This window comes from Plasmopara halstedii (assembly GCF_900000015.1).
Source record: "Plasmopara halstedii genome assembly, contig: Scaffold_323, whole genome shotgun sequence".
NCBI lineage: Eukaryota > Oomycota > Peronosporomycetes > Peronosporales > Peronosporaceae > Plasmopara > Plasmopara halstedii.
Genome location: NW_020187244.1, coordinates 291,323 through 301,420, shown reverse-complemented (window position 1 = coordinate 301,420; position 10,098 = coordinate 291,323). Strand labels below are relative to the sequence as shown.

The window sequence follows — 10,098 nt, the reverse complement described above, 5'->3', positions numbered from 1 at the left end:
GTGGAGCAGGCGAATGCGTCGCTGCATGCGACGGTGGAGCGCTTGGCGCCATTAAAAAAAGAGGTTGTTGCACTCCGTGCTCAAAAGCAGTTGCTGGTTCTGCTTTTGGGTGGCCAAGGGCCCGTGGGGTCCGCTCCGGCGCCAACGCTTCCGCGCTCACTTACGCCGGATCCCGGTACGGCTTGAGTAAGCCCACGTAAAACACCAGGTGGGTGCGCATCTGTTTTATGAGGTTCAGCGTATACCCTAGGCCCCACTTGGCCACAACCTTAAACAGTCCGATGAACCGTGGACGAAGCTTTGCCCTGAAGATAACACGTTTAGAATTTAATAAAACCAGGTCTCCGACCTTAAGGAAGAGGAGGCAAAGCTTTCCACTTTGCCTCTTCTTTTTTCATCTGCATATTCTTTCTGCAGGTCTTGGTTTTTCGCCATCGCATCGCGAACGTGTTGTATGACACTCAGTCTGGTAGACAAGAAGTCATCGACCTCTTTACGGATGGTGGGGGGGCTGACATCAGCTAGTCGTTCGGCTTTTCCTCCCCCACTAAGCCCTGAATCATGGGATGGCGGCGTCAGCGGGACTCGAGGGTAAATCAACCCGTTCACGTAGAACGGCGTGTAGCCGGTAGACGAATGCACTGCACTGTTCAGCGCAAACTCTACGAGTGACACCATGGCGCTCCAGCGCCTCGGCGTATCAGCGCGGACACTGCGAAGAAAGTCTTCGATGACGCATTTCACTCTTTCGGTTTGACCATCGGTCTGCGGATGGTCCGCTGTCGACATATCCAACTTGGTGCCTAGCACCTTGAAGATAGTCGACCGAAATTTTCCCGTGAAACGGGGGTCTCTATCAAAGATAATCGACTCTGGAAGTCCGTGTTGACGGAAAAACGATTCACGAACAGCGTTGCTGTACCGACTCCGTCGATGGTGTTGGGAAGCTCCGCCAAATGAGCCATCTTGCTCAACCGGTCGACGAATTACCACGACACTCGCGTTGCCTGCCGAATATTTCGGCAGGCCAAACACAAAGTCCAAACTCATGGGCTGTCAGCACCCAGTGGGTACCGGTAAGCTGGCAATCGCAAGCTGACTTGACTCCTACGCGTGCAGAAGAGCAAGCGGCATTCATGAAGAGCCAGCTAAATATCAATGTGAGACCTCGTCGTGAGTTTTGCAGCGGGAGGTCGTAACACACTAACCCCAAAATCATGGCCTCTGATTGCGTACTTCGTGGATAGACGGTGCGAGCACTCAAGATACCTGTTGCTTCAACACTCATCATGGTGCATATTGTTCAGATGTATTGTCCATAAAATTATCATTTCCGCAGGCGATCTCTTTCCTTAAATACCGTTAGCGCAATGCGTTAATACACTGTCTGGAGTATGGCCAAATGCATGAACATGTCGACCTTACTTTTCCATGAATGTATTATCTTTTTTATTGTTGAAAGGATTCGGCTCTTACCATCAGAAGTCTCAATATAAGAGGTGATCTTGCACACGCCGGACTGGGGCTTTGTAGTATGATAGTTACATGCACGTTTACATAGCAGGTAAGTGCCTCAAGGCTGGCGATTATCTCTGCTGGCCTATGAGCAGTCGATCGATCTTGTAACGGGGGTTATACGTGCTTTGGTGAGAAAGGACGGGTCGCACAAGATTGTGCGATCGTACATAGGTTTGTATTACACAGTTATTGCAATCACTCAGTTGTGTGGCTACACCGTAACAAGAAGCCATGACGTGGCAGGATCGCCAGTTGATATAAATATTACTATATCAATCAGGAAAACCTAGGTTTTTGGATACTGGCGGCTCTGCCGCAGCTAAAACAGTGAGATACATTTTCTTTTTTGAATATTTGCCTTGGTAAGGCTTTAGTTTCGGATTGCGATTCGCTTGACTAATACTGGTTCTTGGAAAGAACGTAAGGTCGGTGACCTCAGCATAGCTTCCTCTAAGCAAAGATCTACGGCATCCCTGCTGCAGCACTATTCTATCGAGTCCTCATGGAATAAAGCTGTCGCGGTGTCTGAGGGTAGACAAATAACAATACTCTTCCATCCTTACCCTGGATTAGGTTACCAAGACTCGGACATCGATTTGACAACCAAGAGTTACCAGATAAAACCGGTGTACCGTGCTTGCGTTAACTCAAGCACAGAGATCGAGCTTATCGGGAACCGGTCCGAGGGACTTGTAAGTACCAAGCGCTTAGTTTACTTATATTCCAGACATTGTATATCCATACATGAATCTACCTTCAGATTGTAGATTTAAGTATGGACAAGTAATTTCCAAAATTATTTATAATGTATCTAGTTCAAGGCGTGGGGCTCGTTTTCCCTCAGACTCCTCTTGAACAGAGTACCGTACCCCTCACTGGTTCCAAGTATTGACCATGAAACTTTATCATTGTATTTTATTCGGTGCGTCTCAGCTCGCTCTAAGTCCAAGAGACAATAGTGAGATGTATACATGCACCAGAATAGGTTACGTGCACCACGGTCGGGTATGTACACCGCTACAGACCACATACGAGTTTATGAAATGGACGAATTTGACCAAGCTTTTTTTTGCTTGTGTATCAGTGAGGCAAACAGACTCTTCAAACGCATATATGACAGCCCAAAGGGGGACATTTGAAAATTGACTTACGCATCTCCAACGACTTGAATGCTGCTAACATGGATCCTCAAGGCAAAAAGTCACTTTGATTTGCTAAGACTTTGGTTTGTAAAGCAATCTCTTCTATCTGAATTGAGTTTAATCAGTACATTACTCATTGGTGTCTATTCTGCAAGACTCGAGCGAGAGACATAATTACTACTGGCGTTTACATGGTGGCCTTGCTAGCTACATCGGCAAGACCTGGTTGAATGAAAGCTTTCTTCATGACTTTGAAGGTGAGATACTTAGGAGAAATATGGAGGTTTCTGGCAATGTAGGAATATCCGCGAACTTCATGAGTAATATAAGCTGTTCAATACGAACGCGGTGAGAATGTCAATCGCAATCTTAAATAAGAAAAATTTAAAGGTGCTGTTATAGAGGGCACTACGGTCGACCATGGGAGAATTTTCTTAGAAGTCAGGTAGTTTGCTACATGCTATCCAGACACAGAGTCAGTACTAGAAATATCGTGAAGTTCTCGGATTGTATAGCTGGAGCGACGCGAGCGTTGTGACGAGATAATAATAGCAGGAAATTAGTCGTGAGATGAGAGATTTTGATGCAGGTATCGCTGTACTATGAAGTTGTAGGAAACAGGCTCGATTGCCACTTTCCAGCAAGTGCGAAGCATGTATGATAAAAATATGCGATTATGTTAGTCAGGGAGAGAGTAAGTATGGAGCCGCTGTTGGTGCCAACCGTGCCCAAGACGATTAGGGTGCAAGAACGCGAATATAACAATGTTGATGAGGCTGTAGTCATAGACAAGCGATGGACGTGCGAGATGCACCAGGAAGAACAACAATGCGCGAGCGAGAAAGTCGGCCTTGAAGACAAGGATCGGGAGGATCTATTTTGTGTTCTTCCGATCTTTGGAAGGACAACGATCGGAAGAACACAAATTTTAAGAATACGGACAAGGAATATTTTTCTTAAGGTTGGAGCTGCTGAAGTGCGCCCGACGAGGAGGTGTGTTGCAGTAATAGTTCAACCCAGCCGACATGAGCTTAAGTCAGCCAGTCGGTTGGATTCGTACAAGTATGAAACTGCGCCAACGTTCGACTGATATCTACGCAAGAGCCAGGAGCCAAGCGGGTTAGCGTTACACGGTAAAGTTGCTCGGCTGTTGCGCCAATACTTTCCTATTTAAGCAACATCAGTGATTCAATAGTGGAGCTTATAGTTAATATTAACTTATCATCCTTACAGCGCAGTACGCCCTGGTAAACTAGTCCCACGGTGCTGTTTGTTTTTCAGAGGAATCTCATCAGCCTGTTTGTCAGTCAATATATTTTGTATAGTGTTTGCTTAACTGTACTCGTGATATGTCTTATATTCTATATCTCGGTGCTGTCACGTACCCATTAGCGCATCATGAAGTCAATAAGTGTAACATGAGCGTTTTCTGTGTAGACTGACTCAACTTACAAGTATTGGTGCTCCTAATTAGTATATTGTACCTCTGGTTGGTCAGCATACCGTAATATCAAATCGAGTTGCGAGCGTAGTAGAAGGTTAGATGGCATCGAATCGTATTTACTTTCAGCCCCTGAAGTGATAACTTTTGATCATTAACACCGCGAAATGAAAATTTCACTTTCTACACTGCACATTGATAGTGTTTTAGAATCGATCAGATCATGAAGAGTTCTGAGATTAATCAAATGGAAAGCAGCACCATATCCGCGTTCGACAAAGCGCAAAGCGGCAAAGTGGACTCGCATTGTCGATCGGCTCGATCGAACACATTTTGTCGTGTGAGCGTGGTGCAATGCGACGATCGTACCAAGTCAAAACAATTGCAAACGCGCGAAGGGGAACTTCATCAGCGGGGGGACGGTCCAGCACTCTCGTCAGCGTCAATTTGTAAATCTTACTTGAGGGCAAAAGGATTCAATCTAAAGTCGTTGTCTCCTACACACTGATGCCCAATTTGCTCGTAGCTGTTAAAATTTTTATATCCTTCGTTTTCAAAAATCGAGCGAGAAAACAAATGGTTTTAAGGCAGCAAGTCAGGAAATTCAGAAGCAAACTGTTCAATATATTGAGAGCAAATTGAGATTCAAATAGAAGACATTGCGAGTCAAACGTCGCTGTCGTAGTATCAGTCTCGCCAGTCCTGGGTCACTTTAGGTTCAGACAAGAGATAACCGCCTCTTAAAAATATTATATTTCGAAGATGGTTTTTTGCCCACCAGGTGATTCAATCATCTCATCTCTTCTCACCGTATATTATATCTCACAGGACTGATCGCGACATTTTAGCTGGTGTACAGTTCATTACACACCTTTTTGGAGGATTCCTTCTTTTAAATACGAACAACTCGTACAAGCACTTGCCCAGTAGTGAAAAGCATGGCATCTACGCCGACCACCGCCGCATCTAGCGCGGTACGAAAACCCAGCTGGCAAAACATTGAACGATATTCTGTGTACGACGCTGAAGTTTCGAGTATGATGGACGATAGGATGCTTGTACGTCCGAGTCTGCTATCGTTCCGCCCTTCACGCATGCTGCGAGTCTCGCAACAGCAGCACCACAATGCTGTGTATAAAGCGCAGCTTTTGCGTTCTTCGGGTCGCCCCACAGAACGATCTTCCGAGACGAGCGATGAAGATGGGTACGAAAGTAGTGATACGGGCAATTCCGACAATGAAAGCAGCTACTTTCCGTCTCCTGCTGCGCGTAATCGAGACAAACATGCCGTGTCAACAGTAGACGAGGATGAAGAGATGGGCAATTACATGAATAATAGCATCAGGTTGAATCGAGCCGAGTCATTGCTTGCTATCATGGCTCTTCCGGCATCAGGTACAATTCCCCTTCTTGAAAGGCTGGAAAGCGAAGACGATGATAATGAAATTGACACAATCATATGCGATCCGACAAGACTTCCGCGAACACTACTTGTAGACGAAAATGGGCTTACAATCTCTAGAGAAAGTGTCATGATGCGTGCAGCTACTGTACCTCGTGGTGGAGTGATCAAGTCAGGAGTGCTCTTCAAACAGGGTTTTGGATTTCGTTCTGGAGGCTGGAAAGTGCGTTTCGCCGTGCTTACGGGCACTAAGATGACGTTGTTTCGTGAGGAACACGGCAGGAAACGCGGCGAGATTGATTTAGCAAAGTGCAATTCAAAAAGCATTGAGATTATGCCTCAGGACTCCGTATTTGACGGCTCTCAGGCTACTATGTGGAGGTTTGCTATTCGTGGGAAAAAAGGTCGAGTTTTGCTTAGTGCATATACGGAGGCAGAGATGAAGGATTGGCTTAGGTGTATTCACGTGGCATTGGCTTCCCAAGGCTTTGGTCGCTTCACAGACCTTGTGGTACCGAGTGGTACGTTTCTCGCTGAAAGAAGCGGCGGACTACTGCGGTCGTCGGGGAATTTGTAAAGGGATTAATAAGAAGCCGACCAGAATATAAAATCGCGCTTTTGTAAATTATGCTGAAATCTACAAGTGCTGCATTGTTTTCGATCGCACTGTTTTCTGTGCTGTATCACCAACATCGTAGAGTTGAGTAATGTCATTTTATGCAGATTTGCAAGGAAGACAGAAAGAGCCAAAGTCGTGCGCATAGAAACTACTATTCTACTAAGCATGCGATACAAGTACTTTTTAAACTGTGCTGAAGACATAACGCTGACAATTAGCTGGGATCTGGAGTCGCGGTTAAAGCTAGAGTAACGTTGCGGCGAGCATGCTGTCACTTCCAGAGATAAAGGTTTCATGGTTTTCTGGCTTGTCAACATCTTTACTCTAGACAGAAATGACAAGTTAAAGCCTTGGCCAGATCAAGAAATGTCGTCGCTGCTGACCTCCGCTAGGTACAGCCATGGTCAACTCACTTATGGTATTGACTCTTCGACAAATCTTAGTAAGAAGAAAGATGGGATCTCCGAACTTAATGCACAAACTCTGATGGCCGGTTATATGAACAGAGTCATCGTTAAGGCTACAGAAGGTGACAGTCATTGCAACAACATGTTTCTGATTAAGTAGATTAATTGGCGGGAAAGCAAAAAGTGTGGACAAGTTGACGCATATCAACGTACCGGGAACGAGAATCAGTGGCTCTGCTCAGGCATCATAGCATGCAATATCGACTGGTAAGAAGAGCAATGAGATATCAGAACAAGTAAATGTAAATACATTTCAAATTCAAAAGTGCAGTGATTTCATGGTCAACGGCACGTCACTCGGTCAGATTCTGGTCGCTTACGATAAAGCACGAAAACCTAAGTAGAATTTTTTGGCAAATGTTGACCATTCTTACGTTCCACCGTATTAAAATAGGATGGTACGGAACTTGGGCATTGCAGCTCCAGGAGACACTGAGCCACAGCCAGCGCTGTACCTTCCTATCAATTTTGGAAAAATCTGGTGGCGACATTGCAGCGTATGAAATTAGCTTGATACGTATGCAGCCTACGTGCAACAAAGAGGCGAACACTTTCTCCGGTGTTGCTTCGACTTAAGGCAGCAAATGCCTCATCAATGCAGAATCAAAAATTTCCACGGGTCCTTAACTTTTTCATAGTTACATGCTGCGGGGTCATTTGAAACTACATCACTTCTTGTGACCCCCCACGTATCTCTTCAAAGTCGTTGCAACTTCTTTCGCTAGAGAGGTTGTTGAGGCTTCAAGCGCATCTGCCACAATTTGCCGATCCAAAGCACTTATGAGAAGCAAAAATGTCTTTTTGTAACTTTTCTCTTTGTTCTGACACAATCGCGAAACGGAAATGAAAACAAAGTCCAATTTCCTGCTCACTAGTCTCCTACACATCTTTGCACTCGAGCAGTAGCCAGACTTTATCTTTTGTCGATTCACGTAAATTCCAACCTTCAAGTATAGACTCCTGTAGGTTTTGAATTGTGAAGCGTGCATTCACATTTTGATTTTGCACCTGCCAACTGTACAATGAATTTGCTGCTTTCGCCACCAAAACCCTCCGTCAAAATCTTCACCAGCGTTGGATAAACAGTTGATTCAGTATCAGGAATCTTAATAAGCTTGTTGGTGTACTCTATTAACGCCCTAAACTTTCCGTTGAGCAAAGCTTCTGGAAAATCAGTACCGATGTCCAAAAAATCAAAAACAACCTTGAACTTGTCTTGATTGCCCACCACTCGTTAAGCTGTCGATTCAGCAATAGCTTTGCCGCAGTCGATATAGTTCGCGACTAGCGAAATATTGATGCTGCTGATGACCCAAACTTCGTGAATAATTCAAGCAATTATGCCTCATCAGCGGCAAACATATTAAGTTCATTTATCTCCTTGTTCGAAGACGGCTAAAAAGTCGAAGTGAGCATCTCAAATTTACCACTCGTCAGTGCATCGACGACATTGTGATTAAATTTAAGCTGCGACCACATCTGAGTCAGTGGCACTTGTTGCCTTTCTTTTGCAAAAGACTGGTAAACAGACTGAAGCACCATCAGCATTTCAGCGTCTGCTGTAGCGCCTGTGCTGCCAACCACGTTTTGCATCGTCAGTGTATTGTATATTGATGGTGAGATCAAGTCGACATCACCAGCAAACCCTGTTTTTAGGACCTCGACCAATTTATCGTCAATATTATTGATCATCTTTTCGCATCGTCGTAACAATTGAATCTCTATAACGACAGTAGGTGTGTAATCCCCACAGATTTTCATGAGGTTAAATACGTCGTCAGCTGACTTGCGGTTCTCGCTCCAATACACAAGAAGTTCTTTTCTTTATGTGTACACAAATTTGCTCTGTGATGTCATCAGCGCCACGGCCATTGCCACTATTTCTCAAGTTGAACAGTTCACGAAACAAATCAATCTCGTTGGACATTTTTAGCAGTGGTCGGATCGACAGGAGCTTCTTCGCAGGATAAGCACCATTGTAGTTCCTTACAGCTAGAACCACGTCAATCATTTCATCGCTCGTTCGAGTGTTCGTATATGCAACCGAGCACTGTTCCTCAGCAGTTTAGATTTTGCAAGTACATGTTGCACGGATTTCCACCGGTTGGATAAGGGCAGCCGTGTGCAGAGAAAGCTCCGGTCGGTATAGACGTGGCTACTATACCCACGATCGGTGACAGTGACCGTGACACTATCACGTAATGAACTTGAATTAAATTTGTAATTTTTTGTTTGAAAATAAATTTGATAATTTTGTAAGACAAATTCATCGAGTATTGGGTCGCTTTTATTTTCAATTTTTTAACGTTTCGTGATAAATCGATACTCATGAGGCTATCAACCGCAGAACTTCCCTTTACAAACCTCGAGGATACGTATGAATAACATTTTGTATCTTGTGTCATCTCAAACCAAGAACAATCGATCGCACCGAATGCAAACGGCGGGAAAGCGAGCATGTTTGACTGTGAATAGGAAGGAGATGCCAAGGAATTGTTCACAATTGTTTTAAAGGGTGACATATATATTCGCTCAAAAATTTAATTAGTGCTCTGGCATAATTGCACAAAATAAGATGTTAAAATGTGTGCGAACCCCATTCAGCCCTCTTAAACAAAAGGGGGGCATACTGGTAATTGCACTTATTTTGACCTTCTTAAGACTTGCACCATACAGTTCCTTTTCCTACTTGCACTTCGAGTTCTCACGCTTACATAGCCAAACGATTCTCAAAGAATGGTGTGGATTTTGCACACGATTGACATCAAAGCGTTTCATGTTGCAACTAATTCTGCAGCCTCAATCACATCGTGATCATGACTCGGATCCGTCTGATGTTGCCCGCCGCACCATGGAAGAGCTTTTTTTCTATATGTGTATACGTGCGGGCTCTCTCCACTATTGCTTGGAGCAGCATCAGTTGGAGAAAAATCATTACCTCTACAGAGCAGCTTCTTTAACACTGAATGTTGGCATAAGTGGCATTTTTGTATCGGGTTACACGTACCTGGTATGTATGGGTGCCACAGAAGATGGTCTGACCACACAATCGTGTGGCTACACTTTAACAAGAAGCCACTACGTGGCGGGGTTGCAGGTAGTTATGCATTTTAATTTGGTTTTACTATTTAATTAAAAAAAATATAAATTTTAATATAGGCGGCTCTGCCGCAAATAAAACAAACGAAATACAGTTTCAACCTGAACGGATGAGTGTACTTAGATTAAGGTTGTGGGTACTCTTGGAGTTAGGAGTTAGCCGCTACACTCATACTGGTTCTAGTATAGAATGTATGGTAGGTGTAATTAGCTTAGCTTCCTCTAAGCAGAGAGCTACGGCAGCCTCGCTGCACTTGGTAGCACTAGTAGGCGATCTACACCTGAGTCGTTACATCTGATCTGCTGTGAGGATGGGACAATTCTCCTATTTGTTCCAGAAAGGGCAGGACGGGTTTAGAAGGCTGATGTCTCTACTTGGCCCTGAGGGCGTGTAAACCTCGCTTCATAAG

General features: G+C 44.5%; 4 protein-coding genes across 4 annotated transcripts; 2 read left to right on the top strand and 2 right to left on the bottom strand.

Annotated features, from left to right (window-relative positions):
- Positions 1–3,360: 3,360 nt before the first annotated feature.
- Positions 3,361–3,750, top strand: PHALS_08562 (uncharacterized protein; the record flags this gene model as incomplete). Its single annotated transcript, XM_024723933.1, has 1 exon — positions 3,361–3,750. One exon carries the CDS (start codon positions 3,361–3,363, stop codon positions 3,748–3,750), a length of 390 nt encoding a protein of 129 aa, XP_024574860.1.
- A 1,289-nt stretch (positions 3,751–5,039) lies between these two features.
- Positions 5,040–6,080, top strand: PHALS_08561 (hypothetical protein L915_19651; the record flags this gene model as incomplete). The annotated part of the gene is made up of 1 exon (XM_024723932.1): positions 5,040–6,080. The coding sequence occupies one exon, from the start codon at positions 5,040–5,042 to the stop codon at positions 6,078–6,080; it is 1,041 nt and encodes a 346-aa protein (XP_024574859.1).
- A 361-nt stretch (positions 6,081–6,441) lies between these two features.
- Positions 6,442–8,350, bottom strand: PHALS_08560 (uncharacterized protein; the record flags this gene model as incomplete). Its single annotated transcript, XM_024723931.1, has 4 exons — positions 6,442–6,446; positions 6,536–6,642; positions 6,743–6,763; positions 8,121–8,350. The coding sequence occupies 4 exons, from the start codon at positions 8,348–8,350 to the stop codon at positions 6,442–6,444; spliced, it is 363 nt and encodes a 120-aa protein (XP_024574858.1).
- On the bottom strand, positions 8,349–8,792 carry PHALS_15313 (uncharacterized protein). The gene has a single exon (XM_024723930.2). It carries the CDS (start codon positions 8,598–8,600, stop codon positions 8,367–8,369), a length of 234 nt encoding a protein of 77 aa, XP_024574857.1. The 5' UTR covers positions 8,601–8,792; the 3' UTR covers positions 8,349–8,366.
- Between the last annotated feature and the right edge of the window lie 1,306 nt (positions 8,793–10,098).

Excerpts from the sequence above, each read along its gene's own strand:
- PHALS_15313 (XM_024723930.2), bottom strand. The coding sequence starts at position 8,600 with ATGATTGACGTGGTTCTAGCTGTAAGGAACTACAATGGTGCTTATCCT.